General features: G+C 46.3%; 1 protein-coding gene across 1 annotated transcript in view; it reads left to right on the top strand.

The window, feature by feature from the left end:
• The first annotated feature begins 3316 nt into the window (after positions 1-3316).
• The window catches only part of LOC137439874 (uromodulin-like 1), a 37744-nt gene continuing 19031 nt past the window's right edge, over positions 3317-22029 (top strand). The window contains exon 1 of the mRNA XM_068136072.2: positions 3317-3424. Within this exon, the coding sequence (XP_067992173.2) occupies positions 3333-3424 (92 nt within the window). The 5' untranslated portion in view covers positions 3317-3332. The remainder of the gene's footprint in view (positions 3425-22029) is intronic.

The following is a 22029-nucleotide window of genomic DNA, read 5'->3' as shown; positions in this document are numbered from 1 at the left end:
TCTGTAACTTATCAAAGGAAACCATGTACCAAGTTTGAAATCATTAGCATTAAGAGTTTAGAAAAAAAATGTCCGGAAAACTGTTCTTTGCGTGACGGACTGACAGACTGACAGACAGACAGACAGAGGGACGGAGTGCAAACCTATAGTCCCCTCCAGTGTACACCGGCAGGGGACTAATAAAATACAAGTTGTTATTGAACGATACTCTCCTAGAATAAAATACAAGTTGTTATTGAAGAATAATAAGGGATGCCTGGTGTTGGGCTAGCGGCTAGGGTGCCGGCTTAGGATCTGAGGATCCTGAGTTCGAATTCCCAGTCGATCGCTGAATTAACACCAGGGGGGTTGACTCAGCCTGTCATCCTTCCGAGGTCGGCAAATTGAGTACCAGTTCACTGGTAATTCCCTGTTTGTCGTTGAAGGCGGCAAAAAGGGTTGGCGTCAGGAAGGGCATCCGGCCGTAAAACATTGCTTCAAAAAGGGGACCGAAAATCAACAACAACCACGGTTCCCGAAAAAGGCCAACCCCCGCTTGCGGGGAAAAATGGCCTCTAAATGTGTTTTTTTTAATATATTTTTTATAACAACACGAAACAAACAAAACAAATAAACAACACGAAACAAACACATCATCAGTCATGTAGTATGGTGGCCATCTTGGATTAAAGGAAAAATATATGGAAATCCATATCTCCAGAACCACTCAACGGATCAATCCGAAACTTCATACATATGATTGACTACACGTGTGGATTTTTTTTGCAAACTATGACATCATAAGTCACATGGTATGCTGGCAATCTTGGATTTAAAGAAGAAAGAATTCAAAATCTATATTCCAGAACCGCTTTACCTATCCAAACGAAAATTTACAGATATTATCGACTATCCATGAGGAAAATTTCTTGAAAATGATGATCAGTCATGTGGTATGGCAGCCATTTTTTCTGGAAGCCTATCATCACTGCTCACAGTTCTAGTTCAAATATAGATTTTTCCACTGGTGACTGGTAGTAATAAATAAAATGGAAGCACTGTGAACAAGACATACAAGGTTTTTATTACTATGAGATTTTCCGATATGGGGGTAGAAGTGACATATTTAACTATAATATTTAAAATAAAATAGTTACATAAACTGTTTTTATTTCACTGAATATCTTAATAAATCTTTACAAGTTCATATTTGCCAAAAGGGGACAATATATTCTGCTGGACATTTCGCAAAAATCTATTTCTGTGGATAAATTTATATTTTGAAATAAACAAGAAACTTCTTGTCATATTTGCATCACCCATGCTCCCCAAGCTATTTCAGGAAGTTTTCTTTGTTGAAGTGTTTGTAGCATGCAAACAAACAAAAAAACAAAAACAAAGAAATATGAGATTTTTCTTGATTTTTTGAATTATCTGTTTAATAACAATTTTTAAAATAACATTTTTTATATACTTCTGACGTGAAGTGTATTTTCTTGGTTGAATTATTAAATTTCATTCGAATACATGTATCTAAACATGGTAATCATTTAATCATTACCCTGAGCTCGCAAAGCGAAAAGCGGGGTTTAGCAATCGGTTGAGTACGTGTCCCGTGTGCCGTACGTGTGCCGTATGTGTGCCGTGTCTGCATTTTTAAAATTCATTTTCTCAGCAACCGTTGGTCCGATTGACATGAAATTTTACCGGATGAGCGCCTCTGCCTGTAGATTTTTTTGCTGATAATTATGATGTCATTGATTACTTGGAATGGACGCCATCTTGGAAAAACGTGACACCTCTATATCTCCCAAACTGCTTAATGGAAAAAATTGAAACGTGGCTCATTGTCAAGTACTCCCCATGGGGAATAAGATATGTTAATGATGATGTCATCGGTGCCTTCATTATGACGTCATAATTCGACAAGTACAACGCTTGATTCGATAAGTAATGAAATTCTTTTTTTCTTAGCAACTGTTGGTGCAATGGACACTAAATCTTCACCATAGGGGTGCCTCCCGTATAATTTTTCTAATGATAATTATGACATCATAGGTCACGTAGTACAGGCGCCATCTTGGGAAAAAAAAAAAACTTTGCACCTCTATATCTCTGAAACCTCTATATGGAAAACAAGAAAGAGCAATCAGAGATCGCAGACCCTCGCCAGGATGTGTTTTCGTGTTGTTTAAGGCTTTTGTGTCAAAACAAATATAGCGACCGAAACACATGAGCGATGACGTCATCATTATTTTTGTTTTCTGCACCAATTTATCCCCAGATGACACTCAATAAATTTCATCTTCATCGGATGAAGTTCTGTACTTGTCGAATGATGACGTCATAATGGAGCCACCTATGACATCATCATTAACATATTATATTCCCCATGGAGTTCTTTAAAATGAGCAATGTCTCAATTTTTTTCTATGCAGCGCTTCGCAGGGTAAGTATTCTTTGAATACCATCTAGTTATTTAAGTTATGCACAAAATTAACTTTTCTGTTCCACTTTTTTATGAAAACGAAGTTATATTTTCTGCAGTGTTGCGGCTTCCGTGCTCTCTGCCTGAAATGGATAACAATGAATGAGAGGTTTTTATTAATGAACGAGAAGTTTTTATTAATGGATGATAGGTTTTCATTAGCGTTTTCTGAAGAGCAAATGGGCTGAGCTACATGCCGAACAATTGTCAAATAAATATGGTCTATATTCTCTATGGGTCTCTTCTCCTTCTCCCTCCTTTTGCTTTAAATATTTCCCTATCGATTCTTGTCTTTTTGCAATTGTTGTTTTCATGTATTGTTATGCATTATGTTTTCCACTCTGTCAAAGCGCCTTTGGGCTTCTGGAAAAGCGCTATACAAAATAAATGAATTATTATTATTATTATTATAATACAAGAGAGAACCATTAGTAGGATTGAAGTAGGCTGTCTCATTCTGTGCAAGGTACTTTTTTTTTTTTTTAGTTTATTTTGGGATTAGGTTACAAAAACAGTGATAAAATACAAACAACTACAACACTGCAATACTATCATAGATTTTCAAACTCGAGGAGTGCGTACCTGGCCAAAAATCACTATGAGCATTATTTCCGCTCAGATGGTACCAGTGGCCAAAATTTGGGGGCCTGACTCATGGCCTAATTGACAATCTTAATTAAATTAATGAACAAGCCATAACATCTCGAAACAAGCGGCCTTCTCTCAATCACGTCATGCTACATAATGTTATGGCCAGGCTCGGCAGAGCTTTATGCACAACCTCAAATAGTGTGCATTGCCTTTGTGTGTTCATCAGAATGTAAGCCATACTGTGGTTGAGAGCGAGCTCAGCGGTCGGGACACAATGGGTCATCTCGTCCTCATGTGTCCCATCACGTGCGTCATTCCCAATGATGTCCCAGCTGTATCACCCACCTCTGCGAATGCTCCACAAAAGTGAGTGTTCTTTTCATCATTCTGTGAGCAAGCTGACATGGTCCCCGCTGACATTTTGGATGTGGCCGAGCATGCGTGTTTCAGGCTTCCTATTAACTGTGTTGGATCTCGCGAGGCCAGTTGGATCAAGCATAGAACGGGCCAACCCATTTAGGAGGATATAATTTGGATATTAGGAAATACTTGAATATACTTGGAAGGAGAATCATTGGTAAGCAATGTTTCAAATCTATCTGCTTCACATGATCGTGTGTGTCGAACGCATAATACAGGCACTTTGGCCTTCACTCTGTTATGTTACCATAACATGCAATTTACTCAATGGTTCATCCTTCAAAATAGTTGCTTTCCAATTTCATTAAAAAATGAACCAATTACAGCAAAATACGAGTATAACAATAGTTATCTGTAATATGAGCAATGGCAGCCCTAAAAGGCTCTTGTGATTACACACTGACAACATGCATTTACATCTGGAACTGTGTCATCAATAACCTGCTGAGTGAAACAGGTAATTCACAATATTTGTACAACGAGAGAATGATAATTTCTACATTTGTTAACGTCGTTCAATAATTCCCCATATAAACTAGGTAAGCGATCGACAAGAGAAAGCCTCCCCCGACTGGTGGATCTCCCATGACTTACCCTTGGCCCGTGGTCCAATGATGGCTCTATTTTTTCAGACCTCAATATCACCTTGACCTTCAACAGTTAGGGATAGAGTATAAATTTAAAAAATGTGCCCTCATGCACAGTCTATCCAAAAATCTCAACACCATGAAAATCAAAGGAAAATTATTAAAGTTAGTATGGAAAATGTGGTTTTTGTTAATTCAGTCACAATCCAAAAAAAAAGTAGATCAAGGACACTAATCAAATATCAGGTGCACAACTTCAGTGCAGGTACACTATTATGATGCAAGAACATCTTGGAAGGCCAAGCGGTCTTTGAGATTCCGCGTTGGCAAAATTGAGTGATGCGTTAATTTTTCAGACCACCATTTGACCTTGATCTTTAACCTGGAGGTGTATTGTGTTAATTAAGGGTAAATGTGCCTTGCTATAGTCTAGACTATCTAGTGAGGGCAGTTTCGTTCCAATCAGACAAATGTTCGTTGAATTTTGGTGAGAAATGTTAAAATGTCTTTAATTTGGTAATGACCTTAACATTATGTTGAGGCTAAAAAGACTATGTCAACCCCACACACTTTTTATTCACATTACTAGCCGAGTAGCCACCCTCTGGGTGGGTCGAGTTTGCACATTAATTGCTGGAAAAGTATAATCTGTGTTTTGCAAGAAAACTATAGATGTTTCATTGGTGTATGCCTAAAAGGTTCTAAATGGTCTAAAGGTCTAAAGGATACGTTGCAATAATAGTTAGGGTCTAAGCGGTCGAAAGGTTCTAATCTCGCAAGCATGTTAAAAGGGTCTAAAAATGTCTAAGTGGTCTAAAGCTCGAAATGGTCAAGGGTCCAAGCTATCTAACATGTCTGAAGGATGTAAGCGGTCTAATTGGTGTTACGGTCTGAGGGTTCGAAAGGGAGTCAAGGCACTTAAGGGGTGTAAAGGTCTAAAATATATGTGGGGTCTAAAGGTTCTAGGGGTTTAAATGTGTCTAAAGTGTTGAAAGGGTCTCAAAAGGTAAAAAGTGTCAAAGGGGTTTAAGTGGTCTTGGAGATCTAAAGGATCTTTGGGTCTTTAGGGATATTGGGGGTCATAAAGGTCTTGGAGGACTGAAGGTATGGAGGTATCTAAAGGATGTAAATGCCTAATTGTGTCTAAAAGTCTTAGAGTCTTCAAAGGTCTAAGGGGTCTCAGCAGGCTAAAGGGTCGAAAGATACTCAGTCTCAGCAGTCTAAAGGTACATTCCATATGTGTAGTCAGGGTGCAACTGATGTTCAAACAGTACGTAATTAAGAGACATGTAGTCACATGGCTTGGACCGTTACACTTGGTACATATTGTTACGTTTGTGGGGGGGGGGGGGGGGGTAAGGCAATAAAATACCTTAGTCCAGGAAGAAGTGTATAGATTACCATTCTCCGTATGTCGCGATGAAGAAGAAGAACCGCCATGTACCATAAGTAGGGATCCGTTAGACCGGATGTCGCGTAAGAGTGTATATTTGTGCCCATGACGAGGGGTGGGGTTATGTTAAATAGTTAGGGATTAATGGTAAATTCCCTGTATGTAAATCACCTCTGTACTTCTCCCTTTGTTCCGTATAACAACGCACGACACACACATAGCCAAGCCAAGCAATCGGCATTATTTATAACATTAAATAAAAACAACCGGAACAGGACATTGAACAATACTGCTGGTGCCGCCAGCCGCCACATCGCAATATCAAGCAGGCAGGCCCATAAGCCCACGCCCTGAAGAGCAGTGATTGGTCCGGTATGATAGAGCGATAAGATGGGACTCGCTGATAGAAGCATGGCGTGACGTCATCGGATGACGTAAGAGCCCTGGGTACAAAAGACTTGGGTCCCGATATATTCCCTCTCTCTGGGCTGGCCTCCATTACGAGCAGTTGGATATCCCTCTCGCTTCCTGGTTTTGGATAGACTGTGCACAGTCGCACATTTTGTCTTCGAGATCCCTGGCTTTCATCGGTTCAAATGACCACATTGTCCTTTCCTTGGCTCGTCGGTGCTGGCTGTGCATCGTCTGGGTGCGCTGAGAGATGTCGGTGCTGTGTGAAGCGGACGACGAGGTCGAGCGTGGCTGGAGTGCACGAACTGCACGCCAAGGTGTGTTTTCCCGCGCAAGGACGAGGGGGCTGTGACGATTCCCGACAGGGTTGAAGAGCTGCTCAAAGCTGAGTACAAAAACAAACGCGCATTATTTTCCAGTTATTTTTCCCCTTGTGTTATATATGAGTCCGTGTGGAGGGTCCCTCGATTAGGAATTTTAGTTTACCTTGCATTATTTTGTTACCGGCATTTCTTTCAATAAAGCTGGTATTTTTGCATTATAATTCCGTGTCGGTTTGAATTGATTACCAGGGTCTAAGACGTCCAGTGTGATCGTACAGGTAAGAGCTTCGCCGCCCTCATCCCCCGCACATATTCACACCGCCATTGGTTTGAACGCCTTGGAGTGTAAAGCTCGTTCGGCTATCCGACCCCAGGAATTTCACCCCAGAAACGCGACAATATTCACCTTGTAGACTATGGAGTTCAGCTCACAAGAACTATCGTTAGTGATTAAATATATATACTGTCGTGGCCAAAGATATTGGCACCCTTGCACTTTTTTCAAATAATGAAAACACGTGGGATAATGCACCAATTCTTCCAGAAAATTGTTGAAATAAAAAAACTATTTTGGTATCCACATGTCTATTACTTTGGTTTACAGTGGAAAAAAAAAAAAAAAAAAAGCTGAAAGAATTACTAAATCTGAGCTTATTCCACACAGAAATCCTAAAATGGCCCAGACAATATCTGGCCCCGGGAAGGTTATAGGCGAGGTCGGTCGAGGCCGCTTCGGCCGGACTGGGCCCATTTCGCAATTAAAAGCTGAGCTGAATTATAGTAGTCAATCTTCTATGGCCGCGAGTAAAAGCTGAATTATAGTAGTAAATTCATTCAAAAATAACCAAAAATGTCAGGACTAGCCCCGGGAAGGTTTTAGGCGAGGTGGCGAGGCCGGTCGAGGCCGCTTTGGCTGGGCTGGGCCCATTTCGCAATTAAAAGCTGAGCTGAATTATAGTAGTCAATCTTCTACGGCCGCGAGTAAAAGCTGAATTATGGTAGTAAATTCATTCAAAAATAACCCGGGCAACGCTGGGTGCTTTCGGCTGGTGTGTGTATATATATTGTTGCGAATATGGAATTTGGCCTCCATATCCGCTTGTAAATATTCCCCTATTTCCCCAATACTCCCCAACTATCCCCAATCCCCCATTCCCTAGTCCCATTGTCTGTAAACAACAATCAGTAGAGCCGACCTTCCCCTTTTTCCCCCATTAAATGTCGTGCCCAGGTCCACCGCATCTCACGTAGACAACTTTCGGACATCTTGCTAGTTATTCTTAGTCTATGTCAGTTAAGGACTCCTTTCCATTAATTCTGACTCTTCGTTGCACCAGAATGTGATTATATGGCACCAGTAGTGAGTTTAGGACCTTTCCCATACCTCCTTCCATCTTCTTCCCCAAACAACAACTACAACTACAACTACAACTACAACTACAACAACAATTACAACAACAACGACGCTGCGCGGGGGGAGTGTGCGTCATCACACCGGCTCGGTTAGCCGCCATTGACAATGCGCGCCGGACCATGCGCTCCACGGGGTTACCACGAAGGGGCTCCTTGTCAGTCCCCCGTCAAGGGCGGAGCCGGTAACCCCCCCCCCCGCACGCACCCAATGAGAGGCGACGTGCCGATTCCATCTGGGGCGGAGCTAACGAGCCGAGGGCGTGTCACTCCCCGCCGGAGATACGAAGCGACTCACCGGATGTGAGGTCAGATGCGCCCCCAGCCTGGACTCTGGAGAGAGAAGTTGCCACGTACGAGCGCTGAATACCTCCCCGCATCTCTGGACCGGACCGAGTCGATTCTGACCTTTGAGCCCAGGTGCACCTGGAGCCATCGATCCTGCCTTTCCTAGCCATCAAACCCCGTGTGAGTCAGCCTTTTGTCCCGTTTATCTGTCGTCTGTTGGGAATAATATAAGAGTGTGTCTAAGTGCTTATCTTACTATGCTGTCCCTCTTGTAGTTGTAATCTAACCTTCCGTAACAATATAACCTCCTCCGGAGGTCTTGAGAACCGTATCCCTGGTGTCGCGTCATTTTAATCCCAGCCGTGTGTCTTTTCCTTCATTGATCTAGCGTAGCGCGATTAGTCAACGTTCGGGTATAATCGGGTAACTTGTGCAGACGTGGTCATACCAAACCGCTCGGTAAATAACATCTAAGCCACGTCTGTAACAATTGGTGTCGAGGAGTGGAATTCGAACCCGGGACTAAATTTATTAGGCCCAAATTTGTAACAATTAGAATCGATTCGGAGCGCGTTTCCCGCGCGAAATTATAACGGCGAAATTTGAATTTGTTTTACAAAAATAAAAACCCGAATTTTGAAAGTCGCGCTATGGCAGACCAAGACAGCTGGGGTCCGGTAGGGGAGAGTGAGGCAGGGTCGGTCCAGGACCAAATTGAGGGACAGGAGGAGAGCGAAGCAGCGAGGGTAGCAGACGCACAAAATAGCGTCGTTGCGCCCGACGTTGCGGGCGCGCAAAATGGCGCCTCGCAAGAGCGCGCGGTAGCCGAACCCGAGATGCCAATGAATTGGAACCTGTTTATGAAACAGATGATGGCCTTTATGGTAAAAACAGACGATAATTTCAAAGGGATGGAAAACAGGATGGGAAACCAAATGGGGGTAATGAGGGACGAAGCGAGGGGTACCGTTGAGGGGTTAGACAATAATTTTAAGGAGTTAGACAAGAAATTTGAGGGGTTAGACAATGGGATAGAAGGGGTGAAACATGGGTTAACGGGGGTGGAAAATAGAATGGCTGCCCAGGAGAATCAGATAGAGGGAGTGAGAAATGGGTTAATAGGGTTAGAAAACAGTATGGAAGGCAAATTGAGGGACATGAGGGACCAAGCGGAAAGGGAAGTTAACCAAATGGGGCAGCAGATAGAGGGGGTCAGAATGGGGGTAGAAACCAAACTGGATGCTCACAGGGAGGAAATGGAGCAGATGAGGGTGGCATCTGGGCAGGAGATGCAAGTGATGGGAGAGGAGATCAGAAGAGGTGTGAGTGAGGAGGTCGGAGGAGTGCGCGAGGAGGTGAGGCACTGTAAGGAGCACATGGAGAAGGAGGTGAGAAAGGGGACTGTAAAGTTACAAGGGGGCATAGAGGACCTGACGCAGGAAGTAGAACAGCTGACGGAGGGACAAAAAGAACTAACGGACTAGGTAAAGAAGAACACAGCGGTAATAGGAGGGTTAAAAGCGACACAAAATGACTTAAAAAATGACTTGGTAGCGACGAAGAGGGAATGTCAGATGGTACGTGAGGGACTGACAACGAGGTTGGACGAGGTGGTAGAGGTAATGGAGACGAAGGACCGGCAGGTGAGGACGCACATGGAAACGGTCAAGGTAGCCTTGGAGGACGAGCTTGAGGAGACGTACCGGGACATAAAAGAGGTGAAGCAGAAATTAGAAGAAGTGGAAGAAGGGATGAGCGAAATTAAGAAGCGACGGAGAGAGGATAAGAAAGAGATAAAGGAGGAAGTAAAAGAATTGGTCCAAAGTCTGTGTTTGGATCGTGATGATGTGCTCATTAACCGGATGAGGGATTCGCAGGTGATGGAGGAGAAGCGAAGAGGAAGAGGACCCGGTGTAAGTGGTGACCAATATGGTCGTGCGTATGATGCGCCAGGTGATTTAAGAAGCTTGGGGGTCGAGATGGACCCGGGTGTTCGTGAGAGGCCATTGGTGAAGTGTGCGACAGGTCTGGTGTGCGAAAGAGGAGGTGTGCGAGAAAGTCCGACTCTGGGGTGTGTGAGGAAAAAGTGCGTGCCAAGGAGTGAGGGTGCTGGCGAGAGTGAGTCGGTCGTAGCGCGTGTGCGAGGGAGCACATGGAAGCGTGGTGTGGTGAGTGTTACGGAGGGTGTAACGGGAGAGTGTGCGCAAGAGTGTGCGCGAGAAAGGTGTGTGACGGACAGGTGCATGGGGAAAGAGTGCGCTGTCAAGAGTAAGGGTGAGTGCGCTGTCAAGAATGGAGGTGAGAGTAGTGAGAGTGACAAGGAGAGTGAGTTGGTTGTGACAGGTGAGCGAGGATGTACACCTGGGATGGAAGGATGCACACCTGGAATGGTAGAGCGTGAGTGGGAATGCACGCTGGAGTTGGTGGTGAGGCACGTGGTTGGGTGTGCGAATGAGGGCACACCTGTGATTGTCACAGAGGAGGTGACAGAAGAGGGGGCGCGAAGAGGTGTGTTGGTGAGGTGTGCGACCAACGAATGTGTGCCAAAGTGTTCGGTGGTCAGGTGTGTGACCAAGGCTGTGAGTGGAATGAGGGTACCTGGATGTGTAAGGAAAGGTACGAGGAGCATGGGGACGGCTGGATGTGTGAGCAAGGAACGGGCTGCGGGGTGTAAGCATGCAGGTGAAGCATCGACGTTACACGGGTTAGAGGTTAGGTCGACTTTTAGCCGAATCGGGCCCTCGGTGCGTGCTGGGCCTCGCGTTGAACGGCCGCGTCCGTGCTCCACTAGGCGGAGCGGGCAGCCCGATAGAAAGGGTCGTCATGGCGACCACTTTTTGTTGAGGCAGTCCGGCAGGTCGAGATCGGGACATTGGATGGCTCCACGCCGAGATGGTGCGTGGGATCTCGGCCCGGGTAAGCCCCCGTCCCTGCACCGAATGCGGGACGTGTCCAGCCGCTGGCACCAACCAACCCGCATCCATGGCTTGGCTTTACGAAGCCGGGCTTTGGACAGGAATTGGCGCACCGAGAGGTATTAGTGAGTAGACTGGGTGATGAGGTTAGTGTTTTGGACCCAAAATTGGAGAAAAACAAAATTTGATGATTGGCCAAGGATTGGCAGTAGTGATTGGCAGATGATGAGTAGGATTGGCAAATTTTTAATTTGTTGAAATTTGATGTGCAAAATTGGTAGTGAGAGACCCCCGATGGGGTGGGATGGCAAATCTGCCACCCTTCCCATGCTGGGGGGCAAATGCGCAATAGTTTATGGGGTGTATGGCAGTGAAAACTAGCCCGGGTGGGTTAGGTTATATTGATAGGGCCCTAGAAGGTGACATTAGGTAACGTTAAGTTTAGTTAGTGACTGATACCTGTAGTGGGGACGCAGGTAGATTAGTGTGGATGATAATGACGTGGGAGCGCAATAGTTTAAAGGGACGACTGGGAAGCGCAAGTTTCAGAAGGGAGTAGTTAGCTGAGATGATGCCGTGTGTGTGAGAATTGAACAGGTGTGATTGCACAGGTGTGCAACTGGACAGGTGTGTGGAGCAGTGTGTGAGTAATGAGTGTGTGGATCAGCGCGAATGCGCTTGGGGAGAGAAGGGTGCAGGTGGCACCAGGTGTGAGAGCACAGGTGTGCAAGTACAGGTGTGTGGAGAGAGTTGGAGTAGGTGGTACGGAGTGGTGTGCATGGTGCGAAGGTGTGGATGGGGGAAGAGTGGACCCCTTTCACGGATACCCGGGGCGGGTAGTGTAAGTGTTAGGTAGAGGGTATAGGTAAATAGTGGTTGGATATTGGCATTTGTGGTGCGGTTGCAGAATGGTGTTGTGGATGGGTGCATTAGTGTTGTGGAAATGGCTGGGCGTGTAGCCTGTTAGTGCGTGTAGTTGGTTGGGCACTCCACCACTGTGAGGATGTCGGCCAGGTGAGGCCGCAGGTGGGCTCTGGGAGCCGTTAGTGTCAGTGGGGCCCGAGGATCCGGAGGACGGACCCGGGTAGCCCAGTGCCAGAGAGGGCACCGAGTGGGGAGAGGGCCAGAGGGCCTTCCCCAGGTAGTTAGGTTAGGGCAGGGAGCAGGTAAGCTCGGAGGCAACTGCAGTGGCGGAGGTGTGCAGGTGGGTAGACCCGCTGGGAGAGGTACACGTCGCGGCCCAGAAATTGTGCGAGGGCACCGGGAGATGAATCGGGGGAGTGAGACCCCAAATTGAAAAGCACCACAGTTTGGTCAATGGGAATTGGTTTTTAGAACCCATAGTGTAAGAGGGCCAATGGTTTGGCCGGAGAAAGACCCCGGGTAGTGTAAAGTTGTTAAAGTCATTTAGGAAATAGTTAGGATTGATGAACCTGTCGCACCATACGCAGCCACTTACCTGTGGTGATGATGATGACTCCACACCTGTGTTTTCTTTGTTTTGTTGCAGGAAATGAAATTGCTGTGTGGATTGTGAGACGCATCACGACGTGGATGAGACATTGGGGTGATTCCATCTCTCCCTCCCTAGGAGGGACTGATGATGAATTGGTAATGGCAAATTTTGATGTGCAGTTGGAGATGGCAAATTTGGATGAGAGTTGAAAATGGCAAATTTGATTGGTTAGGAGGGAGAGAAGACGAATTTGGTTTATGGGAGGAACGGGGAAGACAGTAGGGATGTTTGTTGATTTGTAAAGTAGATGTTTATGGGTAGTGTTGTGTTGTGTGGATACAGTAAGGGGTAAGGGAGGGGCCATGTAGGTTACCTGGTGGGGGGGGGGGGGGCGTACGATAGGAACGTACCTGTCTCACCTGGTTCCCATGTGCCCCCAGTGTGCATTACCTTGCATTGCGTGCACTTTTGCGCCCTTACCACCTTACTCACTTGTCTGCTTCTTTGTCTCCCACCTCCGAGGATCTGGCTTTGGGGCAGAGAGAGAGGAGAGAGAGAGGTGCTGGCTTCGCAGTTGTGGGCCTGCACTTTCGCTGTTTGCTGCTTGGATCGATACACCATATGGACCGCAATGTTTGTGGCCACCCACAATGGACCGCAGCTCTTTTGCGGCCAAGCACCACCCGTGGATGGACCTATGGGTCAACGTGGCACCTATGCCATACAGGTGAACCACTTATAGTTGGCCCCCTGACGGCCACAATAAAGAAATGGACGCGGTTGGCGCCTTTCTTTATTTTGTTTAAAAGAAGTAAGAAGGCCAAGTGCACCACATGAAGGCAAGACCAGCGGCAGAACATCGGCCGGCTGCGACACCACCGGTGATTTATAGACACTTTATTGGTGCACCGGATGGTGCTCACTGTGTGATGGGGTGGTGCTTGATGCTTGGAAGGGGTGCTCTGCACATTATTAAAGGCCGTAGGCCACAGAGCACTCGTGGGTTGGTGTATCGATGCTAGCATGCGTGCTCTCTCTATGCATAACATCTGCATGTGTTCCTCCAAAAACAGGTCCTGGATCGTAGTGTAAATATCAGCGTAGTCTTGTGTAAATAATGCTCCCTACCGGCTGTATGTTTAGTTTGAGGATTCTTTCCGGATTCGGTTATCCTGTGGGTGTGTTTCTGTGAGGAGAAGGGTGCAACGTCGCAGGGGGACATATTTACTCATTTGTGAATATCTGTAAAACTGTCGCACTCAGGGTAGAGTTAATAGTAGAGGGAACTACATTGCGTGCCACACTAAAGTAGGTAAAAATTTATCGGGTCGGGACGCCCCGAGGGTAGAGAAGGGTGCAATGTTGCGAATATGGAATTTGGCCTCCATATCCGCTTGTAAATATTCCCCTATTTCCCCAATACTCCCCAACTATCCCCAATCCCCCATTCCCTAGTCCCATTGTCTGTAAACAACAATCAGTAGAGCCGACCTTCCCCTTTTTCCCCCATTAAATGTCGTGCCCAGGTCCACCGCATCTCACGTAGACAACTTTCGGACATCTTGCTAGTTATTCTTAGTCTATGTCAGTTAAGGACTCCTTTCCATTAATTCTGACTCTTCGTTGCACCAGAATGTGATTATATGGCACCAGTAGTGAGTTTAGGACCTTTCCCATACCTCCTTCCATCTTCTTCCCCAAACAACAACTACAACTACAACTACAACTACAACTACAACAACAATTACAACAACAACGACGCTGCGCGGGGGGAGTGTGCGTCATCACACCGGCTCGGTTAGCCGCCATTGACAATGCGCGCCGGACCATGCGCTCCACGGGGTTACCACGAAGGGGCTCCTTGTCAGTCCCCCGTCAAGGGCGGAGCCGGTAACCCCCCCCCCCCCGCACGCACCCAATGAGAGGCGACGTGCCGATTCCATCTGGGGCGGAGCTAACGAGCCGAGGGCGTGTCACTCCCCACCGGAGATACGAAGCGACTCACCGGATGTGAGGTCAGATGCGCCCCCAGCCTGGAGAGAGAAGTTGCCACGTACGAGCGCTGAATACCTCCCCGCATCTCTGGACCGGACCGAGTCGATTCTGACCTTTGAGCCCAGGTGCACCTGGAGCCATCGATCCTGCCTTTCCTAGCCATCAAACCCCGTGTGAGTCAGCCTTTTGTCCCGTTTATCTGTCGTCTGTTGGGAATAATATAAGAGTGTGTCTAAGTGCTTATCTTACTATGCTGTCCCTCTTGTAGTTGTAATCTAACCTTCCGTTACAATATAACCTCCTCCGGAGGTCTTGAGAACCGTATCCCTGGTGTCGCGTCATTTTAATCCCAGCCGTGTGTCTTTTCCTTCATTGATCTAGCGTAGCGCGATTAGTCAACGTTCGGGTATAATCGGGTAACTTGTGCAGACGTGGTCATACCAAACCGCTCGGTAAATAACATCTAAGCCACGTCTGTAACAATATATATATATAAGTATAATGGCGGGAGCGCCATCTGTGGTAATCGAAATCATTTGAGCCACGTCAAAACCTACTTCGTACATAAAGGTGTACACTGAATTAAACATGTCCTCACCTGTCGTGCGATCATTGTGAGGTAAAAGGGTCAAGAGTTCCTCCGCAAATTTGTCTCCGTCGAAAAAAACGCATGTCCAGTGCCACCTGAGCTACGTCAGTAATACTAATATCACAGAATTCATTCACGGACATTGAAAATATTTTCTCTCACCGGAAGGCGGAAACGGCTGCGGAATGGATATTTCCGATGGAAGTCTTCATTCTTGGTTTCGTAGTGTCTTTATTTTGTCACTTTTATCGATAGCTACATTCTCTACACAGGTGATACACACAGATGATACCCACCAGTCGAACATTGGGTCTCTTCTTTATCTTCACAGGAGCCATTTTCTGTGTGAACCTTCCTTTTCTTTGTCACCGCTTTGCTTAAACTTCACGGTTTTCCGTGAATCGTCGAAAGCGCTTCAGGCAGGAAGTACGTCATCACGCCGTTACCAGTCTGGCGGACGGAAATGCTATTTCGGTGCAATGGACGATTTACTCTGTGGTAAATACAAGACGTGCGATGTTTGGCGTCCCTGCAAATCCCTGTCTTACTGTATGATGTTGCGCATTTTCTGTCTTTGGTCGAAAGGTTTAAAAGGTACATTCCAATAGCACGTAATTAATACACTAATAGACAGGAGACTAACATCAGTAATAGTTGTGCGCTATAAATAGTCGATTAGCCTGTGAAACCCCGCCCATATCTTCAACATCCAATCAAAATGATGCACTTGCACAGATTCAAAGCACCACGGACAATAATTGTTGGAGGGGATTCAGCGCATTGCTCTTCATTGTAGGTTGATCCAGGTCATCTTGCTCTTGATTCAGCAACCAATGAAATTATTCATTCGAGAGATCCATCCATCCCTCCTTCAACTGATTTATCTCTTGAGATCGTCCATCCCACCTTTCACTCTTCTATCCATCCTTCGAGATCATCCATCCCTTCTTCCATTCATCCTTCGAGATCATCCATTCCTCCTTCCACTCTTCCATCCATCCTTCGAGATCATCCATCCTTCCTTCAACTGATTCATCTCTCGAGATTATCCATCCCTCCTTCCACTCATCCAATTCCTCCTTTGAGATCAATCCATCCCTCCTTCCACTCATTCATCCCCCTTCGCCTCATCCATCCCTCCTAACACTCATCCAATTCCTCCTTTGAGATCAATTCATCCCTCCTTCCACTCATTCATCTCTCGAGATTATCTATCCCTCTGTCCACTCATCCATTCTTCATTCCACTCATCCATCCCTCCTTCCACTCATCCATTCTTCATTTCACTCATCCATCCTTCCTTCGACTCATCCATCCCTCCCAACACTCATCCAATTCCTCCTTTGAGATCAATCCATCCCTCCTTCCACTCATTCTTCTCTCGAGATTATCCATCCCACAGGTGATACACATCTCATCTGTCCACAGGACTCTGTCCACTCATCCACTCTTCATTCCACTCATCCATTCCTCCTTCAACTCATCCATTCTTCATTTCACTCATCCATCCCTCCTTCCACTCATCCATCCCTCCTTCCACTCATCCATCCCTCCTTCCACTCATCCATCCCTCCTACCACTCATCCATCCCTCCTTCCACTCATCCATCCCTCCTTCCACTCATCCATCCCTCCTTCCACTCATCCATCCCTCCTTCAACTCATCCATCCCTCCTTCCACTCATCCATCCCTCCTACCACTCATCCATCCCTCCTTCCACTCATCCATCCCTCCTTCCACTCATCCATCCCTCCTTCCACTCATCCATCCCTCCTTCCACTCATCCATCCCTCCTTCCACTCATCCATCCCTCCTTCCACTCATCCATCCCTCCTTCCACTCATCCATCCCTCCTTCCACTCATCCATCCCTCCTTCCACTCATCCATCCCTCCTACCACTCATCCATCCTTCCTACCACTCATCCATCCCTCCTTCCACTCTTCCATCCCTCCTTCCACTCATCCATCCCTCCTTCCACTCATCCATCCCTCCTTCCACTCATCCATCCCTCCTACCACTCATCCATCCCTCCTACCACTCATCCATCCCTCCTTCCACTCATCCATCCCTCCTTCCACTCATCCATTCCTCCTTCCACTCATCCATCCCTCCTTCCACTCATCCATCCCTCCTACCACTCATCCATCCCTCCTTCCACTCATCCATCCCTCCTTCCACTCATCCATCCCTCCTACCACTCATCCATCCCTCCTACCACTCATCCATCCCTCCTTCCACTCATCCATCCCTCCTTCCACTCATCCATCCCTCCTACCACTCATCCATCCCTCCTACCACTCATCCATCCCTCCTTCCACTCATCCATCCCTCCTACCACTCATCCATCCCTCCTACCACTCATCCATCCCTCCTACCACTCATCCATCCCTCCTTCCACTCATCCATCCCTCCTACCACTCATCCATCCCTCCTACCACTCATACATGCATCCCTCCAACCATTGATCACGGAAAAGAAGCTGTGAATGTGTACAATGTCTGTATCCGAGCTATGGTTCCCACATGTATGCCACTCTGGGTAATCTGGATTGAACTGATCGATGATGGTTTTTGCAACATCGATCATGTTTTATGTTTGGGTTGTATACACAGTATAACTTTAATTAATGGTTATCTATTTATTATGTATGCGGATCTGTTGACGTTTTGCCACGCCTTCCATACCCTTATACGGGCCGAATTTACGAAAGGTGTTTAGAGAGCGTCCTACTAACACACGCCTAACCCTTTGATGCTGACAAAACCATCTTTGTCCATGCACAGCTAATTAACCATTTACTTACAGGCGTGCTGATCATGTCCTTGTAATGATCATGTGCTTGTCAAAGTGGACATCTCTCTGGCCATTCTCAGAGAGCCTCCTCAGCGTCGACGAGTCTGGCATTTCACTCAGGCCGACTGGGACGGTCTTCAAGCAGCCATCAATCGTCTGGATTGGTCTCCCATCTCCACTGCCTCTGACATCAATTCTTCCTGGGAATTCTTCCAAAGCAAACTGATCTCTCTCATGCACAGATTTATCCCATCTCGCCTTCAGTTGTCTTACCCTTCCTCCCGTCCATGGTACACTGAATCTTGTGGTGAGGCAGTTGCCCTGAAACAACTTGCCTTTGCCTCTTGGAAGGCTAATCCAACTGAAGGAAATCTCAGTTCCTTCCACCAAGCTCGGAACAAGTGTGTGTCTACCCTCAGGAGTGCCAGGAAGCACTATCTCTCCTCACTCAAGAATGAACTCTCAAACCTATCTCCTTCCTCCAAATCCTGGTGGCGTCTGGTCAAATCCGTTTCTGGTGTTTGTTCCCCCTCCATCCCCTCCCTTACCTCAAATGGCCACACAGTTGACATCGCACGTGACAAAGCCGAATGCCTCAACTCTGTGTTTGCCTCAAAATCCTTAGTTCAAAACCCATCTCTCTCTGTTCCCACCTTTCCCAGTCGAACCAAACTGCTCCTGGACTCTGTGACCTTCTCTCCTGACAAGGTGGAGGAGTTTTTGTCAAACCTCGACTCTGATTCTGCAACTGGACCAGATGGCATCAGCCCACGGGTCCTAAAATCCTGCTCTGCCGCTCTATCTCACCCTCTCTCTGTTCTTTTCACCCTATCCTTTGCTCAAGGTCATCTGCCAGCATCCTGGAAATCAGCAAACATTACCGCTTTACACAAAAAAGGTGCAAAAACAGATCCTTGCAACTACAGACCAATCAGCCTGCTCCCAATTATCAGCAAAGTCATGGAATCCATCATTGCTTCGGATATGAAATCTTTCCTCTTCTCCAATGGCTTGATGTCTGATCATCAATTTGGTTTCAGACCAGGTCACTCTACTCTGGACATGCTGCTTCTGCTGTCTCAACAATGGATGGAAGTCCTCAATGCCAAACAGGAAATCAGAGCTGTCTCCCTTGACATATCACGTGCCTTCGATACGGTCTGGCACCCAGCTCTGCTCACCAAACTCTCCTCCTATGGTATCCATGGAAATCTCCATGCATGGCTTGCGGACTTCCTCTCTGGTCGTAGTCAACGTGTGGCCCTGAATGGATTTCTCTCATCTCCCCTTCCCGTTCAGGCTGGAGTTCCCCAAGGCAGTGTGCTGGGCCCTGTGCTTTTTCTGGTCTTTATCAATGATCTCTCCAACTCTCTGGAAAATCCTCTGTATCTCTTTGCTGATGACTCCACTCTCTGCCGCTCCATTCCTCTTCCCTCAGATCGGCAGTCTGCAGCCTCCTCACTCTCTGAAGACCTGGACAAAATCACAGACTGGTCAAACATGTGGAACATATCTTTCAATCCTGACAAATCCCACACTCTTACTATGTCTCTCCAAAAAGATCGACTGGACAACCCTCCCATCTACTTTCTCAACAATCCTCTCCAAGAAGTTCTGTCGCTCAAGCTTTTGGGTCTCACCATCTGCCATGATCTTTCTTGGGAAAACCACATTTCCAAGCTGGCCTCCAAAGCCAGTCGCCGACTGGGCATCCTCCGTCGTGCGAAGTCCTTCCTAGGCACACCTGAGCTCCTCACCACATACAAGGCTTTCATCCGCAGCTCAATGGAATACTGTTCTCCCCTATGGGCTGGTGCTCCTGCCTCACACCTGGCTCGGCTTCACGCTGTTGAATCCAAAGCTTTCAGAATCATTGGAATCTCCCGCGATGAAGCTATCTCTGAGGGCTTTCACTCACTCACCGCAGGCAGGTAGGTGGTCTTTCTGTCTTCTACCGACTCCTCTCCGGCCTTGCTCCCCCAGCTCTCTCTGTGCTCTGTCCCCCAAATATTCCTACAGGTCGCACAAGATCTGCCAGCCACCCTCTGATGGCTAAACTGCCGAAATCTCGGCTCTCTGCTCACCTTCACTCTTTCATTCCTCTTTTCTCCCGCCTCTGGAACAAACTCACACACTCACTTCAATCACACTCCTCCCTCCAGGTCTTCAAACCAGCTGTTCACCACCATCTCTTATCTTCCCCCATCCAAAACCTTGATCTTTTCTACCCCCACTAATTCACCCCAGATCCACCTTGTTTGAAATTCCAACTTCTTTCCTGGAAGTCTTGGCAGTGTCCATATGTTTTATACCTCTCCCACCCCCCCCCCCCCTTCCCATGCCTCCCCCGCAAAGCCCTCTCCCTCCCACAGTTCTCTCGATGTCTCCATGTCTCTCGGTCCCTGCTCTCAAATGTTGTGTTTGTGTCCTTCCCCCTCTCTCCCCATCTTGTCTACCGCTCCCGATGTTATTTGTTTTGTGTGTCTGTTTGTCTTTCTGTGTGATTAATGTTCGCTCTTTCACGAGCCTCAATCTTGTATACAAAAAAAAAAAAAAAAGAGAAAAAAAAGGCGTGGCCAAGAATATTGGCACCATTGCACTTTTTTTCAAATAACTCACAATTTTCTCTAAAAATAAGTGGAAATTGACGAAAGTATTTGGTCTCCACAATTCTTTATTTCACTGCTAACATTACAGAACCTTTGTTTTTGATTCAGAACTTAATATATCCTTTTAAATAAGAAAATAAAAAGAAATGGCATTGACAAAATTATTGACACCCGAGACTTAATATTTGGTAGCACAGACTTTGGATAAAATAACTGCAGCCAAGCGCTTCCTATAGCCATGAATGAGCTTCCTACACCTCTCTACTGACAGTTTGGGCCACTCTTCTTGTGCAAACTGCTCCAGTTCTCCCAGATTTGAAGGGTGCCTTCTCCCAACTGCTGTTTTCAGATCTCCCAACAGGTGTTCAATGGGATTTAGATATGGACTCATTGCTGGCCACTTCAGAACAGTCCAGCATTTTGTCTTGAACCATTCCTGGGTGCTTTTTGAAGTGTGTTTGGGGTAATTGTCCTGCTGCAAGACCCATGACCTTTGATGGAGACCCAGCTTTCTGACACTGGGTTGAACATTGTGCTCCAAAATGCCTTGGTAATCTCCTGATTTCATGATGCCATGCACACATTCATGGTACGCAGTGCCAGAGGCAGCACAGCGACCCCAAAACATCACTGAACCTCCTCCATGTTTAACTGTAGGGAAGGTGTTTTTTTCTTTGAAGGCTTCATTTTGTAGGCATTTGAAGGCATCTCTATGTTTACGTCTGTAAACATAGAGATGATGTGCTTTACCAAAAAGCTCTGATTTTGTCTCATCTGTCCACAGGACATTCTCCCAGAATTAATTTGGCTTGTTCAGGTGTGTTTTGGAAAACTCCAGTCGGGTTTTCTTACGTCTCTCTCTCTCAGCAGTGGCGTCCTCCTGGGTCTCCTACCATAGGACCCCCTTTCATTGAGTTTGCGACGACTGGTGTGAGTTGAAACTATCGTACCTTGTGTCTGAAGGTCAACTTGAATCTGGTTGGCAGTTGATCGAGGTGCTGTCTCCACCATTCGAACAATCCTTCGCTGCAATCTTTGATCAGGTTTCCTCTTGCCGCCACATCCAGGGAGGTTGGCTGCAGTGCCATGGGCCTTAAACTTCCTGATAAAATTGTGTACGGTGGACACAGGAACATCAAGGTCTCCGGAGATGGACGTGTAGCCTTGAGATTGTCCATGCTTGGCTACAATCTTATGTCTGACCTCCTCTGACAATTCTCTGGTTTTCTTTCTTTTCTCCATGCTCATTGCGGTACACACAGTGACACAAAACAGCAGAATTACTCCTTTTCTCTATTCAAACTGGTGGAATGAGTGATTTTTATGTTGCAGGCACCTGCAACTCACCACAGGTGAGTTCAATTCCAAAGTAAAGGAGAATCCACCTGCTTGAAATCTAATTATTTCTAACAACTTCCTAAATGTGCTATAATATTGTCCGGGCCATTTTAGGATTTCTTTGTGGAATGAGCTATGATTTATTAATTTTTTCAGCTTTTTTTTGTTTTGTTTCACTGCAAACCACAGAAATACATACGTGGATACCAAAAGAGTTTTTTATTTCAACAATTTTCTCGAGGAAATGGTGCATTATTTGAAAAAAGTGCAAGGGTGCCAATATGTATGGCCACGACTGTAGCTATTTACAAAGTGATATTAACATCGTATAAACAGCTAAACAAGCATTTAGTTATGCACGTCTAAGTTATGATTAATTCCTTTTAATCCAGTATTTTGTGTTCAGCCCACCATATAGGAGGATAGCAATTATCCTCAATGA

This window comes from Myxine glutinosa, chromosome 14 (assembly GCF_964187855.1).
Source record: "Myxine glutinosa chromosome 14, kmMyxGlut1.1, whole genome shotgun sequence".
Lineage (NCBI taxonomy): Eukaryota > Metazoa > Chordata > Myxini > Myxiniformes > Myxinidae > Myxine > Myxine glutinosa.
The sequence above is the reverse complement of the archived record's forward strand: the minus strand, read 5'-3'. Positions and strand labels throughout refer to the sequence as shown.